Consider the following 19,272-nt stretch of genomic DNA (forward strand, 5'->3'; position numbering starts at 1 on the left):
CCTCTTCCTGTCCCCCACTTCCTGTCCCCCCCCACTTCCTGTTTCTGGTCCCACTCACATCCTCCCCCCCACTTCCTGTTTCCGGTCCCACTTCCTGTTTCCTCCCCACTTCCTGTTTCCTCCCCACTTCCTGTTTCCGGTCCCACTTCTTGTTTCCGGTCCCACTTCCTGTTCCGCCCCCCCACTTCCTGTTTCCGGTCCCACTTCCTGTTTCCTGTCCCACTTCCTGTTTCCGGTCCCTCTTCCTGCTTCCGGTCCAACTTCCTGTTTCCGGTCCCACTTCCTGTTCCCCCCCCCCACACTTCCTGTTTCCGGTCCCCCACTTCCTGTTTCCGGTCCCCCACTTCCTGTTTCCGGTCCCCCACTTCCTGTTTCCGGTTTCCCATTTTCTGTTTCCGGTCCCACTCACATCCTCCCCCCCACTTCCTGTTTCCTCCCCACTTCCTGTTTCCGGTCCCACTTCTTGTTTCCGGTCCCACTTCCTGTTCCGCCCCCCCACTTCCTGTTTCCGGTCCCCCACTTCCTGTTTCCGGTCCCACTTCCTGTTTCCGGTCCCACTTCCTGTTTCTGGTCCCACTTCCTGTTTTTTGTCCCACTTCCTGTTTCCGGTCCCTCTTCCTGCTTCCGGTCCCACTTCCTGTTTCCGGTCCCACTTCCTGTCCCTCCCCCCCCCCCCCCCCCCCCCCCCCAATTCCTGTTTCCGGTCTCCCACTTCCTGTTTCCGGTCCCACTCGCATCCTCCCCCGCACTTCCTGTTTCCAGTCCCACTTCCTGTCCCCCCCCCACTTGTTTCCGGTCCCCCCACTTCCTGTTTCCGGTCCCCCACTTCCTGTTTCTCCCCCACTTCCTGATCCTCCCCCCCCACTTCCTGTTTCCGGTCCCCCCACTTCCTGTTTCCGGTCCCCCCCACTTCCTGTTCCCCCCCTACTTCCTGTTTCCGGTCCCCCCCCACTTCCTGTTTCCGTTCCCACTCACATCCTTCCCCCGAGGCAGATTTTGGGTCCCACGACGTTGGCGGCTCCGCTCCTGAGTCTGAACGGGAAGTGATGGGGGGGGCAGCGCCGGGGCAGGGAACACGGCAGGGAGGGGGGGGGGCGGCCTAATTAACATAATTAATTAACCTCGTTAATTAACTAAGAACCTCATTAAGACCCCATTAATAAAGAGCCCCCCCCCCCCCCTTTAATCCACCCCCATTCATGGTGTCGTTATATCCATTATTGGCTTCGTTATGGACCCATTAATGAACAACCCACCCCCCCCCCCAATTAACAGTCTCATTAATTAACTAACAGCCTCATTAATTAATGACCTCATTAATTAACAGCCTCATTAAGACCCAATTAATAAAGAGCCCCCCGCCCCCTTCAACCACCCCATTAATGGTGTCGTTATATCCATTATTGGCTTCGTTATGGACCCATTAATGAACCCCCCCCCCCCAATTAACAGCCTCGTTAATTAACAGCCTCATTAATTAATTAATGACCTCATTAAGACCTCATTAATAAACAGCCCCCCCCGTTCAACCACCCCATTAATGGTGTCATTATATCCATTATTGGCTTCGTTATGGACCCATTAATGAACAACCCATCCCCCCCCAATTAACAGCCTCGTTAATTAACAGCCTCATTAATTAATTAACAGCCTCATTAAGACCTCATTAATAAACAGCCCCCCCCCTTCAACCACCCCATTAATGGTGTCGTTATATTCACTATTGCCTTCGTTATGGACCCATTAATGAACCCCCCCCCCCCCCAATTAACAGCCTCGTTAATTAACAACCTCATTAATTAATGACCTCATTAAGACCCCATTAATAAAGAGCCCCCCCAGTCCCCCAACCACCCCGTTAACGGTCTTGTTATATCCATTATTGGCTTCGTTATGGACCCATTAATGAACTCCCCCCCCCCCCAATTAACAGCCTCGTTAATTAACAACCTCATTAATTAATGACCTCATTAAGACCCAATTAATAAAGAGCCCCCCCCCTTCAACCACCCCATTAATGGTGTCGTTATATCCATTATTGGCTTCGTTATGGACCCTTTAATGAACCCCCCCCCCCCCCAATTAACAGCCTCGTTAATTAACAGCCTCACTAATTAATTAATGACCTCATTAAGACCTCATTAATAAACAGCCCCCCCCCTTCAACCACCCCATTAATGGTGTCGTTATATCCATTATTGGCTTCGTTATGGACCCTTTAATGAACCCCCCCCCCCAATTAACAGCCTCGTTAATTAACAGCCTCATTAATTAATTAACAGCCTCATTAAGACCTCATTAATAAACAGCCCCCCCCCTTCAACCACCCCATTAATGGTGTCGTTATAACCATTATTGGCTTCGTTATGGACCCTTTAATGAACACCCCCCCCCCAATTAACAGCCTCGTTAATTAAAAGCCTCATTAATTAATGACCTCATTAAGACCTCATTAATAAACAGCCCCCCCCTTCAAACACCCCATTAATGGTGTCATTATAACCATTATTGGCTTCGTTATGGACCCTTTAATGAACTCCCCCCCCCAATTAACAGCCTCGTTAATTAACAGCCTCATTAATTAATGACCTCATTAAGACCCAATTAATAAAGAGCTCCCCCAGCCCCCCAACCACCCCGTTAACGGTCTTGTTATATCCATTATTGGCTTCGTTATGGACCCATTAATGAACCCCCCCCCCCCGCCCAATTAACAGCCTCGTTAATTAACAACCTCATTAATTAATGACCTCATTAAGACCTCATTAATAAACAGCCCCCCCCCTTCAACCACCCCATTAATGGTGTCGTTATAACCATTATTGGCTTCGTTATGGACCCATTAATGAACTCCCTCCCCCCCAATTAACAGCCTCGTTAATTAACAGCCTCATTAATTAATTAACAGCCTCATTAAGACCCAATTAATAAAGAGCCCCCCCCCTTCAACCACCCCATTAATGGTGTCGTTATATCCATTATTGCCTTCGTTATGGACCCATTAATGAACTCCCCCCCCCAATTAACAGCCTCGTTAATTAATTAACAGCCTCATTAATTAATTAACTGCCTCATTAATTAATTAACAGCCTCATTAAGACCTCATTAATAAACAGCCCCCCCCCCGCTCCTTTCATCCACCCCCATTAATGATCTCGTTATATTCATTACTGCCTTTGTTATGGGCTGATTAATTGACCCCCCCCAATTAATAACCTCGTTAATTAATGAGCTCATTAAGCACCAATTAATTAACAGCCAACCCCGCTCTTCCATCCACCCCCATTAATGTTCTCGTTATATCCATTATTGGCTTCATTAAGGACCCATTAATTGACCCCTCCCCCCCCCAATTAATGCCTTCATTAATTACTGCCTTCATTAAGCACTAATTAATGCCCCCCACCCCCTAATTAACGCCCTCATTAATTAATTATCGCTCTCACCTTCTGTGGGTGGCACCTCGGAACCTGAAATAGGGGGAGGACGTCAGAGAGCCCAATTAGTGCCCCCCCCTTAATGACCACTAATTAACCCCTCACCTAATTAACCCCCTTAATGACCCCCCACCTAATTAACCCCCCCTTAATGACCCCTAATTAACCCCCCACAGTTAATGAATCCCCCCTAATTAACCCCCCCTTAATGACCCCCAGTTAATGACCCCCCCCTTAATAACCCCTAATGACCCCTAGTTAATTAACCCCCCCAGTTAATTACCTCACCCCAGTTAATTAACCCCCCTTAATGACCCCCAGTTAATTACCCCCCCTTAATTACCCCCGAGTTAATTACCCCCCTATGCTCCCCCCCCCAATGACCCCTAATGACCCCCCCCCAGCTAATTACGCCCCCCTTAACCCCTTAATGACCCCAGGTTAATTAATTATTAATTACCCCCCCTAATTAACCCTCCCCCTTAATGACCCCTAATGACCCCCCCCCAGCTAATTACCCCCCCCTTAACCCCTTAATGACCCCTAGCTAATTAACCCCCTCAGTTCATTACCCCCCCCAGTTAATTACCCCCAGTTAATTACACCACCCCAGTTAATTAACCCCCCTTAATGACCCCTAATTACCCCCTCCAGTTAATTACCCCCAGTTAATTACCCTCCCAGTTAATTAACCCCAGTTAATTACCCCACCCCAGTTAATTAACCCCCCTTAATGACCCCTAATGACCCCCCCCAGCTAATTACCCTCCCCTTAACCCCTTAATGACCCCTAGTTAATTAACCCCCCCAGTTAATTACCCCACCCCAGTTAAATAACCCCCCTTAATGACCCCTAATTAACCCCCCCGACTAATTACCCCCCCATTAATGACTCCCCCCACCTAATTACCCCCCCTTAATGACCTCTAATTACCCCCCCAATTAACCCCCCCTTAATTACCCCTAATTACCCCCCCCCCAGCTAATTACCCCCCCTTAACCCCTTAATGATCCCATGTTAACTAATTACCCCCCCCCTAATTAACTCCACCTCTTAATGACCCCCAATTAATTCCCCCCCCTTAATGATCCCCAGTTAATTACACCCCCCTTAAGGACTCCTTATTAAACCTCCCCCTTAATGACCCCCACCTAATTAACCCTTCCAAGTTAATTACCCCCCTTAATGACCCCCAATTACCCCCCCCCAATTAATTAATCCCCCCCTAATTAACCCTCCCTTAATGACCCTTAATTAATCCTCCCCCTTAATGACCCCCCAATTAACCCCCCCCAGTTAATTACTTCCCCTTAATTACTCCCAATTAATTACCACCACCCCCAGTTAATTAACCCCCCCCTTAATGACCCTTAATTAACCCCCCCAGTTAATTAACCCCCCTTAATGACCCCCAATTAATTACCCCCCCTTAATGACCCCCAGTTAATTAACCCCCCATTGCCCCCCCCCTTAATGACCCCTAATTACCCCCCCAGCTAATTAACCCCCCCAATTAACCCCCCTTAATGAGCCTTAATTACCCCCCACCTAATTACCCTCCTTAATGACCCTTAATTAACACCCCCTCTTAATGACCCCCAATTAATTACACCACCCTTAATGACCCCTAATTAAACCTCCCCATTAATGACCCCTACCTAATTAAACCCCCAGTTAATTAATCCCCCCTAATTAACCCTCCCTTAATGACCCTTAATTAATCCTCCCCCTTAATGACTCCCCAATTAACCCCCCCCAGTTAATTACCTCCCCTTAATGACTCCCAATTAATTACCACCACCCCCAGTTAATTAACCCCCCCCTTAATGACCCTTAATTAACCCCCCCAGTTAATTAACCCCCCCTTAATGACCCTTAATTAACCCCCCAGTTAATTAACCCCCCTTAATGACCCCCAATTAATTACCCCCCCCAATGACCCCCAGTTAATTACCCCCCCATTGCCCCCACCCTTAATGACCCCTAATTACCACCCCAGTTAATTAACCCCCCAATTAACCCCCCTTAATGATCCTTAATTACCCCCCACCTAATTACCCCCCTTAATGACCCTTAATTAACACCCCCTCTTAATGACCCCCAATTAATTACACCACCCTTAATGACCCCTAATTAAACCTCCCCATTAATGACCCCTACCTAATTAAACCCCCAGTTAATTAATCCCCCCTAATTAACCCTCCCTTAATGACCCTTAATTAATCCTCCCCCTTAATGACCCCCAATTAAGCCCCCCCCAGTTAATTACTTCCCCTTAATGACTCCCAATTACCACCACCCCCAGTTAATTAACCCCCCCTTAATGACCCTTAATTAACCCCCCCAGTTAATTAACCCCCCCTTAATGACCCTTAATTAACCCCCCCAGTTAATTAACCCCCCCTTAATGACCCTTAATTAACCCCCCTTAATGACCCCCAATTAATTACTCCCCTTTAATGACCCCCAGTTAATTAACCCCCCATTGCCCCCCCCCTTAATGACCCCTAATTACCCCCCCAGTTAATTAACCCCCCCCAATTAACCCCCCTAAATGACCTTTAATTACCACCCCACTTAATTACCCCCCTTAATTACCCTTAATTAACCCACCCTCTTAATGACCCCCAATTAATTATCCCCCCTTAATGACCCCTAATTACCCCCCCAGCTAATTACCCCCCTTAACCCACTAATGACTCCTAATGACCCCTAGTTAATTAACCCCCCCAGTTAATTAATTACCCCCCCCTTAATGACCCCCAGTTAATTACCCCCCAACCCCCCCCCCTTAACGACCCCTAATGACCCCCCCAATCTAATTACCCCCCCCAACCCCTTAATGCCCCCATGTTAATTAATTAACCCCCCATGTTAACTAATTACCCCCCTAATTAACCTAATTACCCCCTAATTAACGACTCACGCTGTAGCAGCGCCCTCAATGGCGGCAGTTCGGGGCCGGCTCCGATGGCGGCGCTCAGTAACAGCCAACACAGCGCCCCCCCCGCCAACACCGCCAGTATACGGAGCGCCGCTAGGGGGCGATAGAACATAGAGATACCATAGAGATCCATTGGGAACCATAGAGATACCATAGAGATACCATAGAGATACCATAGAGAGGAGGGAACCATAGAGACGCCATTGGGATCCATAGAGACACATAGGGACACATAGGGATACACAGGGACCATAGGGACCCCATAGGGACACTGAGGGTCCCCATAGGGACACATAGGGACCCTATAGGGACACATAGAGGCTTCATAGGGACACATAGAGGCCCCATAGGGAGCCATAGGGACACATAGGGACCCCATAGGGACACATAGAGGCTTCATAGGGACACATAGCGGCCCCATAGAGAGCCATAGGGACACATAGGGACACATAGGAACCCCATAGGGAGCCATAGGGACATATAGGGACCTCATAGGGACACACAGAGTCCCCATAGGGACACATAGGGACCCCATAGGGAGCCATAGGGACCCCATAGGGACACATAGAGGCCCCATAGGGAGTCATAGGGACATATAGGGACCTCATAGGGACACATAGGGACCCCATAGGGACACTGAGACCCCATAGGGACACATAGAGGCCCCATAGGGAGCCATAGGGACACATAGGGACCCCATAGGGACACATAGGGACCCCATAGGGACATATAGGGACCCCATAGGGACACATAGAGGCCCCATTGGGAACCATAGGGACACATAGGGACCCCATAGGGACACATAGGGACCCCATAGGGACACATAGAGGCCCCATAGGGACACTGAGACCCCATAGGGACACATAGAGGCCCCATAGGGACACATAGGGACACTGAGACCCCATAGGGACACATAGAGGCCCCATAGGGACACTGAGACCCCATAGGGACACATAGAGGCCCCATAGGGAGCCATAGGGACATATAGGGACCTCATAGGGACACATAGAGGCTCCATAGGGACACATAGGGACACATAGGGACCCCATAGGGACACTGAGATCCCATAGGGACACATAGAGACCCCATAGGGAGCCATAGGGACCCCATAGGGACACATAGAGGCCCCATAGGGAGCCATAGGGACACATAGGGACTTCATAGGGACACATAGAGTCCCAATAGGGACACATAGGGACCCCATAGGGACACATAGGGACCCTATAGGGACACATAGGGACACATAGAGACCCCATAGGGAGCCACAGAGTCCCCATAGGGACATAGAGGCCCCATAGGGAGCCATAGGGACCCCATAGGGACACATAGAGTCCCAATAGGGACACATAGGGACCCCATAGGGACACATAGGGACACAGAAACCCCATAAGGACACAAAGAGGCCCCATAGGGAGCCATAGGGACACATAGGGACCCCATAGGGACACACAGGGACCCCATAGGGACACATAGAGGCTTCATAGGGACACATAGGGACCCCATAGGGACCCCATAGAGACACATAGGGACCCCATAGGGACCCCATAGGGACACATAGAGGCCCCATAGGGAGCCATAGGGACACATAGGGACACATAGGAACCCCATAGGGAGCCATAGGGACACATAGGGACACATAGGGACCCCATAGGGACACTGAGACCCCATAGGGACACATAGAGGCTTCATAGGGACACATAGGGACCCCATAGGGACCCCATAGGGACACATAGGGACCCCATAGGGAGCCATAGGGACACATAGGGACCCCATAGGGACACATAGACCCCATAGGGACACATAGAGGCCCCATAGGGAGCCATAGGGACACATAGGGACCACATAGGGACACATACGGACCCCATAGGGACACTGAGACCGCATAGGGACACATAGAGGCCCCATAGAGAGCCATAGGGACACATAGGGACCCCATAGGGACACATAGGGACCCCATAGGGACACATAGAGGCCCCATAGGGAGCCATAGGGACACATAGGGACCCCATAGGGACACATAGGGACCCCACAGACACACTGAGACCGCATAGGGACACACAGAGGCCCCATAGAGACACATAGGGACCCCATAGAGAGCCATAGGGACCCTATAGGGAGCCATAGGGACCCCTTAGGGACACATAGAGGCCCCATAGGGACACTGAGACCCCATAGGGACACATAGAGGCCTCATAGAGAGCCATAGGGACCCCATAGGGAGCCATAGGGACCTCATTGGGAACCATAGAGACCCCATAGGGACACATAGGGACATAAAGAAACATATAGGGACATATAAGGACACACAGAGACCCCATAGAGACCCCATTGGGAACCATAAAGATCCCACAGGGACACTGAGGCCCCATAGGGACCCCATAAAGACCCCCATTAGGAACCATAGGGACACATAGGGACCCCATAGGGACACATAGAGACCCCATAGGGACACATGGAGCCAGCACAGCGCCACCCCCCGCCAACACCGCCAATATACGGAGCGCCGCTAGGGGGCGATATAATATAGAGATACCATAGAGACCCATTGGGAACCATAGAGATACCATAGAGATCCATTGGGAACCATAGAGATACCATAGAGAGGAGGGAACCATAGAGACGCCATTGGGATCCATAGAGACACATAGGGACACATAGGGACACTATAGGGACACATAGAGGCCCCATAGGGACACTGAGACCCCATAGGGACACATAGAGGCCGCATAGGGAGCCATAGGGACACATAGGGACCCCATAGGGACACATAGGGACCCCATAGGGCGCCATAGGGACACATAGGGACCCCATAGGGACACATAGGGACCCTATAGGGACACAGAAACCCCATAATGACACATAGAGGCCCCATAGGGAGCCATAGGGACACACAGGGACCCCATAGGGACACATAGGGACCACATAGGGACACATAGGGATCCTATAGGGACACATAGAGGCCCCATAGGGAGCCATAGGGACACATAGGGACCCCATAGGGACACTGAGACCCCATAGGGACACATAGAGGCCCCATAGGGAGCCATAGGGACACATAGGGACCCCATAGGGACACATAGACCCCATAGGGACACATAGAGGCCCCATAGGGAGCCATAGGGACACATAGGGACCCCATAGGGACACATAGACCCCATAGGGACACATAGAGACCCTATAGGGACACTGAGACCCCATAGGGACACAAAGGGACCCCATAGGGACACTGAGACCCCATAGAGACACATAGGGACCCCATAGGGACCCCATAGGGACACATAGGGTCCCCATAGGGATACACAGGGACCATAGGGACCCCATAGAGACACTGAGACCCCATAGGGACACATAGAGGCTTCATAGGGACACATAGGGACCCCATAGGGACACATAGGGACACATAGGGACCCCATAGAGACACTGAGACCCCATAGGGACACATAGAGGCTTCATAGGGACACATAGGGACCCCATAGAGACACATAGGGACACATAGGGACCCCATAGGGACACATAGAGGCCCCATAGGGAGACACAGGGACACATAGGGACCCCATAACGACACTGAGACCCCATAGGGACACATAGAGGCTTCATAGGGACACATAGGGACCCCATAGGGACACATAGGGACCTCATAGGGACACTGAGACCCCATAGGGACACATAGAGGCCCCATAGAGAGCCATAGGGACCCCATAGGGAGCCATAGGGACCTCACTGGGAACCATAGAGACCCCATAGGGACACATAGAGACCCCATAGGGACACATAGGGACATAAATGGACATATAGGGCCATATAAGGACACACAGAGACCCCATAGAGACCCCATTGGGAACCATAGGGATCCCATAGGGACGCATGGAGCCAGCACAGCGCCCCCCCCGCCAACACCGCCAGTATACGGAGCGCCGCTAGGGGGCGATAGAGCACAGAGAGCCCATAGGGAACCATAGAGATACCATAGAGATACCATAGAGATACCATAGAGAGGAGGGAACCATAGAGACGCCATTGGGATCCATAGAGACACATAGGGACACATAGGGACACATAGATGCCCCATAGGGACATATAGGGACCCCATAGGGACACATAGAGGCCCCATAGGGAGCCATAGGGACACATAGGGACCATAGGGACCCCATAGGGACACATAGAGGCCCCATAGGGAGCCATAGGGACACATAGGGACCCCATAGGGACACATAGGGACCCCATAGGGCGCCATAGGGACACATAGGGACCCCATAGGGAGCCATAGAGGCCCCATAGGGACACTGAGACCCCATAGGGACACATAGAGGCCCCATAGGGAGTCATAGGGACATATAGGGACCCCATAGAGACACATAGGGACCCCATAGGGACACATAGGGACCCCATAGGGACACTGAGACCCCATAGGGACACATAGAGGCCCCATAGGGACACATAGGTACCCCATAGGGACACATAGGGACCCTATAGGGAGCCATAGGGACCCCATAGGGACACATAGAGGCCCCATAGGGAGCCATAGGGACACATAGGGACCCCATAGGGACACATAGAGGCCCCATAGGGACATATAGGGACCCCATAGGGACACATAGAGGCCCCATAGGGAGCCATAGGGACACATAGGGACCCCATAGGGACACATAGAGGCCTCATAGGGACACTGAGACCCCATAGGGACACATAGGGACCCCATAGGGACACATAGGGACCCCATAGAGACACATAGAGGCCCCATAGGGACACATAGAGGCCCCATAGGGAGTCATAGGGACACATAGGGACTTCATAGGGACCCTATAGGGAGCCATAGGGACCCCATAGGGACACATAGAGGCCTCATAGAGAGCCATAGGGACCCCATAGGGAGCCATAGGGACCTCATTGGGAACCATAGAGACCCCATAGGGACACATAGGGACATAAAGAAACATATAGGGACATATAAGGACACACAGAGACCCCATAGAGACCCCATTGGGAACCATAAAGATCCCACAGGGACACTGAGGCCCCATAGGGACCCCATAAAGACCCCCATTAGGAACCATAGGGACACATAGGGACCCCATAGGGAACCATAGGGATCCCATAGGGACACATGGAGCCAGCACAGCGCCACCCCTACACACACCGCCAATATACGGAGCGCCGCTAGGGGGCGATAGAGCATAGTTCACCATAGAGATACCATAGAGATCCATTGGGAACCATAGAGATACCACTGAGACCCCATAGGGACACTATAAGCGCCCCATAGAGCCCTATAGAGCCCCATAGAGGCCAATAGAGCCCCATAGAGCCCCATAGAAACCTATAGCCGCCCCATAGAGGCCTATAGGGCCCCATAGAGCCCCGTAGAGCCCCATAACCACCCCATAGAGCCCTATAGCCGTCCCATAGGGCCCCAGAAAGGCCTATAGGACCCCATAGAGCCCCATAGAGCCCCATAGAACCCCATAGAGGCCCATAACCACCCATAGAGCCATATAGCCGCCCCATAGAGGCCCATAAAGGCCTATAGAGCCCCATAGGGCCCCATAGGACCCCATAGATCCCCATAGAGGCCCATAACCACCCATAGAGCCATATAGCCGCCCCATAGAGCCTCATAGAGCCCCACAGAGGCCTATAGAGCCCCATAGAGGCCCATAGAGGCCTATAGAGCCCCATGGAGCCCCATAGTGTCCCATAGAGCCCCATAGAGGCCCATAGAGGCCTATAGGGCCCCACAGAGCCCCGTAGAGCCCCATAACCGCCCCATAGAGCCCAATAAAGGCCTATAGGGCCCCATAGAGCCCCATTGAGCCCCATAGAGCCCCATAGAACCCCATAGTGGCCCATAACCACCCATAGAGCCATATAGCCGCCCCATAGAGGCCCATAAAGGCCTATAGAGCCCCATAGGGCCCCATAGGACCCCATAGATCCCCATAGAGGCCCATAACCACCCATAGAGCCATATAGCCGCCCCATAGAGCCTCATAGAGCCCCACAGAGGCCTATAGAGCCCCATAGAGGCCCATAGAGGCCTATAGAGCCCCATGGAGCCCCATAGTGTCCCATAGAGCCCCATAGAGGCCCATAGAGGCCTATAGGGCCCCACAGAGCCCCATAGAGCCCCATAACCGCCCCATAGAGCCCAATAAAGGCCTATAGGGCCCCATAGAGCCCCACTGAGCCCCATAGAGCCCCATAGAACCCCATAGAGGCCCATAACCACCCATAGAGCCATATAGCCGCCCCATAGATCCCCATGGAAGCCTATAGGGCCCCATAGGACCCCATAGACCCCCATAGAGGCCTATAGAGCCCCATAGGGCCCCATAGATCCCCATAGAGGCCCATAGTGCCGCTCGCCCCGCCCCATAGCGGCCCGTACCTGCCGGCCTCATGGCTCCGCCCTTCTTTACCCCCCCCACGCACCGGATATCCGGTTTGAGCGTTCCTCCCGCCACTTCCGGTACGCTCAACCAATAGGAAGCGTCGATCGAGACTTAACCCCTCCCACCACCAAACATCCGGTATGAGCAACCAATCAGCGTTCAGCTCGTTGTTTATTGGACGAGCTCGGAAGGGGCGGGTTCACAATCACCGAGGGCGGGGCTTAAAGCGGAAGTGGCTGTGTCCTGACCGGAAGAGGCGGAGTCTGAGCCGGAAGCGGAAGTGCCGGCAAGAAGGCGCGCCGCCAGACGTTCGACGTCATCGAGGCTGAGCGCGCGCAACGACTGCTCGTATTCCTTATATGGGAATAAAGGGGCGGGGTCTGGGTGAGCCACGCCCCCTTGATTTGCATAACCACGCCCCCTTATAAGCCCCCCTAGCGTCCCATAGAGATTCATTGCGACCCTATAACCACCCCATAAGACCCCTAAGGACCCTATAAGACCCATAGATCCCCCCCATTGACCCTATGAGCCCCACAGACCCCATAGAGCCCCCCACAATGACCCTATAACCCCCCCTAAGGACCTTATAAGATCCCATATATCCCATATAACCCTATAGGATCCCATATAACACCATATCATCTCATATAACCCCATAGGATCCCATATAACCCCATATAAACCCATATAACCCTATAGGATCCCATATATCCCATAGGGTCCCATATAATGCTATAGGATCCCATATACCCCTATAGGATCCCATATAACCCCATATAACCCCATAGGATCCCCTATATCCCCATATGACCCCATATAACCCTATAGGATCCCATATAACCCCATATACCCCCATAGGATCCCCTATAACCCCATATAATCCCATATAACCCCATATAGCCCCATATTCCCCCATATAACTCCATATACCCCTATAGGATCCCCTATATCCCCATAGGATCCCATATAACCCCATATAACCCCATATATCCCCATAGGATCCCATATAACCCTATAGGTTCCCATATAACCCCATATCCCCCCATATAACCCCATATAACCCTATAGGATCCCATATAACCCCACATATCCCATATAACCCCATAGAATCCCCTATACCCCCATAGGATCCCATATAACCCCATATAACCCCATAGGATCCCATATACCCCCATATAATCCCATATAACCCCATATAGCCCCATATTCCCCCATACAACCCCATAGGATCCCGTATAACCCTATAGGATCCCATATAACCCCATATACCCCCATAGGATCCCATATAACCCTATAGGATCCCATATAACCCCCTATAACCCTATAGGATCCCATATAACCCCATATAACCCCATATCCCCCCATATGCCCCCATATAACCCCATATAACCCCATAGGATCCCATATAACCCTATAGGATCCCATATAACCCTATAGGATCCCATATATCCCATATAACCCTATAGGATCCCATATAACCCTATAGGATCCCCTATATCCCATATAACCCTATAGGATCCCATACAACCCTATAGGATCCCATATAACCCCATATAACCCTATAGGATCCCATATACCCCCATATACCCCCATAGGGTCCCATATAAACCCATATACCCCTATAGGATCCCCTATATCCCCATAGGATCCCATATAACCCTATAGGATCCCCTATAACCCCATATACCCCCATAGGATCCCCTATAACCCCATATACCCCCATAGGATCCCCTATAACCCCATATAACCCCATAGGATCCCATATAACCCCATATAATCCTATAGGATCCCATATATCCCATATAACCCTATAGGATCCCATATAACCCTATAGGATCCCATATATCCCATATAACCCTATAGGATCCCATATAACCCCATAGGATCCCCTATATCCCATATAACCCTATAGGATCCCATATAACCCCATATAACCCTATAGGATCCCCTATATCCCATACAACCCCATAGGATCCCATATAACCCTATAGGATCCCATATAACCCTATAGGATCCCATATAACCCCATATAACCCTATAGGATCCCATATAACCCCATATAACCCTATATGATCCCATATACCCCTATAGGATCCCATACAACTCTTACCTCCCTCACCCGCTCCAGGACCCTGCCCCCATTTCCCGCCCCGTAGCGCCTCCCAAGCTCCGCCCCCAACTCCGTCCACCAATCAGAGGGAGCCGAGGGGGCGGAGCCTGAAGGCGAAGGGGCGGGGCTTAATCCTGGCCCCGCCCCCTTGAGCACCAGGTTGAGGCGGGAGGACGGACCAATGGCGTAGTCGCATAGGCGGCGGTCATCTGCATATCATTTGCATACATTAGCATATCCCCCCCCCCGACCCCCTTAATTAGGCCTATCTGGGATGTTAATGAGCTATTGGGGTTAATTAGTTGCCTTCTAATTAGCACTTTCAGCCTTTAAATGGGGTATAATGGTTATAAAGACCTGATTAATTAACTAATTAGGGCTAATTAGCATATTAATTAGGCTAATTAGGGCTCAATAGGATTAATTAAGGCCATCAGAAACCATAATGAGCAATTATGACTAATTACGATTTTGGTTTCCCATAGGGAGCCAAATAAGTGTCTAATTAAGCAGCAATTATTAATTATTAGGCCTAATTAGCATTAATTAACGGCATTAATTAGCAGCTATTAGGGCTAATTAACAGCTATTAGGGCTATTAATTAAGACCCCTAATGGGGGATGGATTGAGAACCCTAATTACAAACCAATTAGCTTAATTAGGCTAATTAATAAGGGATTAAGAAGGCATTAATTAGACTAATTATTAGCATTAATTAGCAGATATTAGGGCTATTAATTAGCCCCATTAACAGCTATTGAGATCCATAATAAGGAAGCAAGCCCTTAACAAAGCTAATGAAGAGGGGGGAGGAAGTTAATTAGCACTAATTAAGGGTTAATTAGCGTTTATTAGACTAATTATTAGCATTAATTAACAGCTATTAGGGCTATTAACAGCTATTGAGATCCCTAATGAGGAAGCAAGCCCTTAATGAAGCTAATGAAGGGGGTGGGAGGGGATTAATTAGCGCTAATTAAGTATTAATTAGCGTTAATTAGACTAATTATTAGCATTAATTAACAGCTATTAGGGCTATTAACAGCTATTGAGATCCCTGATGAGGAAGCAAACCCTTAATGAAGCTAATGAAGGGGGTGGGAGGGGATTAATTAGCGCTAATGAAGCGTTAAATAGCGTTAATTAGACTAATTATTAGCATTAATTAACATCTATTAGGGCTATTAACAGCTATTGAGATCCGTAATGAAGAAGCAAGCCCTTAACGAAGCTAATGAAGGGGTGGGGGGTAGTTAATTAGTGCCAATTAAGTATTAATTAGCGTTAATTAGCATTAATTAGACTAATTATTAGCATTAATTAACATCTATTAGGGCTATTAACAGCTATTGAGATCCGTAATGAAGAAGCAAGCCCTTAATGAAGCTAATGAAAGGGGGGGGAGGGGATTAATTAGCGCTAATTAAGTATTAATTAGCGTTAATTAGCGTTAATTAGACTAATTATTAGCATTAATTAACAGCTATTAGGGCTATTAACAGCTATTGAGATCCCTAATGAGGAAGCAAGCCCTTAATGAAGCTAATGAATGGGAAGAAGGGAGTTAATTAGCACTAATTAAGGGTTAATTAGCGTTAATTAGACTAATTATTAGCATTAATTAACAGCTATTACGGCTATTAACAGCTATTGAGATCCCTAATGAAGAAGCAAGCCCTTAGTGAAGCTAATTAAGGGGGGGGGAGGGGATTAATTAGCGCTAATGAAGGGTTAATTAGCGTTAATTAGACTAATTATTAGCATTAATGACAGTTATTAGGGCTATTAATTAGCCCCATTAACATCTATTGAGATCCCTAATGAAGAGGCAAGCCCTAAATGAACCTAATGAAGGAGATGGAGGGGGTTAATTAGCGCTAATTAAGTATTAATTAGCGTTAATTAGCGTTAATTAGACTAATTATTAGCATTAATTAACAGCTATTAGGGCTATTAACAGCTATTGAGATCCCTAATGAGGAAGCAAGCCCTTAATGAAGCTAATGAAGGGGATGGGAGGGGGTTAATTAGCGCTAATTAAGTGTTAATTAGCGTTAATTAGACTAATTATTAGCATTAATTAACAGCTATTAGGGCTATTAACAGCTATTGAGATCCCTAATGAGGAAGCAAGCCCTTAATGAAGCTAATGAAGGGGATGGGAGGGGGTTAATTAGCGCTAATTAAGTGTTAATTAGCGTTAATTAGACTAATTATTAGCATTAATTAACATCTATTAGAACTATTAACAGCTATTGAGATCCGTAATGAAGAAGCAAGCCCTTAATGAAGCTAATGAATGGAAAGGAGGGAGTTAATTAGCACTAATTAAGGGTTAATTAGCGTTAATTAGACTAATTATTAGCATTAATTAACAGCTATTAGGGCTATTAACAGCTATTGAGATCCCTAAGGAAGAAGCAAGCCCTTAATGAACCTAATGAAGGGGGTGGGAGGGGATTAATTAGCGCTAATTAAGTATTAATTAGCGTTAATTAGCGTTAATTAGACTAATTATTAGCATTAACTAACATCTATTAGGGCTATTAACAGCTATTGAGATCCCTAAGGAAGAAGCAAACCCTTAATGAACCTAATGAAAGGGGGGGGGGGGGTAGTTAATTAGCGCTAATTAAGTATTAATTAGCGTTAATTAGCGTTAATTACCTGCTAATGCTTTGCCCCTATAGAGCAGCCGTTGTTGTGCTGGGGGGACACTGAGTCTCTCGGCCAATTGTTCCTTTAACGACCACACGTGATCCTGGGGGGACACCTGGAATTAATTAATATCATTAATTAATTAAGGGTCGTTAATTAGGGGTCATTAATTAGAGGGGGTCCTTAATTAGGGGGCCAAAACATAGAGCCTCATTAGGGGACCCTGTCACTTCAATAGAGCCCAATATGGACCCCCCCATAGAACCTTAATTAGGGGGTTATTAATTAGGGGTCCTTAATTATGGGGCTGTTAATTAGGGGTTGTTAATTAGGGGTTATTAATTAGGGGGCCACCCCATTAAGTTCTATTAGGGGACTCCCCCCATTGACCCCCATTGGGGACCCCCAATTAGAGACACCCCCCCCATAGACCCTTAATTAAAGGGTTCTTAATTAGGGGTTCATTAATTAGGGGTCCTTAATTAGGGGGTACTTAATAAAGGGGTAATTAATTAGGGGTTGTTAATTAGGGGGCCACCCCATTAACCCCCATTAGGGGACTCTCCCCATTGACCCCAATTGGGGACCCCCCCATAGACCCTAATTAAGGGTCTGTGTTAATTAGGGGGTCTTTAATTAGGGGTAATTAATTATCGATCCTTAATTAGGGGGTCCTTAATTAAAGAGACTCCCCATAGACCCCTATTGGGGACCCCTAATTAAGGACCCTCAATTAAAGACCCATAATTAAGGACCCCTAATTAGAGACCCCCCCCCATAGACACTTAATTAGGGGGTTCTTAATTAGGGGGTCGTTAATTAGGGGTTGTTAATTAGGGGTTGTTAATTAGGGGTTGTTAATTAGGGGGCCACCCCATTAACCCCCATTAGGGGACTCCCCCCATAGACCCCAATTGGGGACCCCCCCATAGACCCTTAATTAGGAGGTCATTAATTAGAGGGTCGTTAATTAAGGGGTCATTAATTAAAGGGTCGTTAATTAACGGGTCATTAATTAAGGGGTCCTTAATTAGGGAGCCACCCCATAGACCCCCATTAGTGGAACCTCCCCATAGACCCCCATTGGGGACCCCTAATTAAGGACCCCACCCCCATAGACCCTTAATTAGGAAGTCCTTAATTAGGTCCCATTAATTAGAGGCTCATTAATTAAGCGGCCATTAATTAAAGGCCCATTAATTAACACCCCCCCCCCCTTAATGGCTTCACACCGCCGCCATGTTGCCCCCCTCTCAACCAATCACAGCGCGTAGCCGCCGTCACATGACCCCACCCCCTCCTTCATGGCCGCCATCTCTATGGTTCCGCCCTTCCGTTTCTTTCCGGTTTCCCCCCCCCTATTTCCGGTTCCCCCCCAACAGACCGGAATTACCGGAAGTTCCCGTTAGTCCCCACCTCCCCCAACCCCCCCCCGGTACCTGGAGGCTGCATTCGCGGCCTTGAAGCGCCTTTACGGTCAATAACATGGCGGGGAGGACCGAAGGGATAGAGCGGCAACGGAGGAGCAAACGAGAAGGATAAGCGAGGGGTAGAGCGGAGCCGGAAGTGGTAGGGAAGGACCGGAAGTGGGAGGGGGAATAGAGCTGGGAGGACTCGGAGCGGTGAGAGCGGCGCTGGAGCAACGAGTTGAGTGGGGTAGAGCGTCGACATAAACCGGAAGTGGAGAGAAGCCGGAAGTAACGGGTGGGAGAGATTGAGGAATGGAAGG

General features: G+C 49.2%; 2 protein-coding genes across 6 annotated transcripts in view; both read right to left on the minus strand.

The window, feature by feature from the left end:
* LOC146751297 (protein FAM3A-like) overlaps nt 1–12,860 on the minus strand; it is a 28,162-nt gene extending 15,302 nt beyond the window's left edge. For 2 of the 4 annotated variants that reach the window (XR_014941687.1, XM_085534848.1), the window contains exons 1-4: nt 12,768–12,851; nt 6,365–6,475; nt 3,447–3,470; nt 976–1,099 (exon numbers count right to left, since the gene is read on the minus strand). Coding sequence is in view for 3 of the 4 variants with exons in the window: in XM_085534848.1 (XP_085390974.1) it covers nt 976–1,099; nt 3,447–3,470; nt 6,365–6,475; nt 12,768–12,780 (272 nt within the window). In the remaining variant the exon portion in view is untranslated. Of the gene's footprint in view, nt 1–975; nt 1,100–3,446; nt 3,471–6,364; nt 6,476–12,767 lie in introns of all 4 variants that reach the window. The other 2 variants (XM_085534849.1, XM_085534850.1) reach the window with 2 other exon arrangements.
* Nucleotides 12,861–12,923: 63 nt separating this feature from the next.
* Nucleotides 12,924–19,230, minus strand: UBL4A (ubiquitin like 4A). 2 transcript variants are annotated; one of them, XM_015850952.3, is made up of 4 exons: nt 18,983–19,230; nt 17,553–17,658; nt 14,885–15,093; nt 12,924–13,125 (listed from the first exon to the last, which is right to left on the minus strand). In XM_015850952.3, exons 1-4 carry the CDS (start codon nt 19,028–19,030, stop codon nt 12,943–12,945), a joined length of 546 nt encoding a protein of 181 aa, XP_015706438.2. In that variant the 5' UTR covers nt 19,031–19,230; the 3' UTR covers nt 12,924–12,942. The 2 variants fall into 2 exon arrangements, with proteins under 2 accessions (XP_015706438.2, XP_015706439.2); XM_015850953.3 differs by lacking the exon at nt 18,983–19,230 and adding an exon at nt 18,776–18,837.
* Between the last annotated feature and the right edge of the window lie 42 nt (nt 19,231–19,272).

The sequence above is a fragment of the Coturnix japonica genome, unplaced genomic scaffold (assembly GCF_054131305.1).
Source record: "Coturnix japonica strain WE unplaced genomic scaffold, WE-NBRP24 Scf102, whole genome shotgun sequence".
NCBI lineage: Eukaryota > Metazoa > Chordata > Aves > Galliformes > Phasianidae > Coturnix > Coturnix japonica.

Coding starts and splice junctions, on each gene's coding strand:
- UBL4A (XM_015850952.3), bottom strand. CDS start 19,030: ATGTTATTGACCGTAAAGGCGCTTCAAGGCCGCGAATGCAGCCTCCAG. Junction 15,094..17,552: donor TAGGGGCAAAGCATTAGCAG/GTAATTAACGCT, acceptor AATGATATGCAG/ATGACCGCCGCCTATGCGAC. Junction 13,126..14,884: donor TCCTGGAGCGGGTGAGGGAG/GTAAGAGTTGTA, acceptor TTCCCATATAAG/GAATACGAGCAGTCGTTGCG.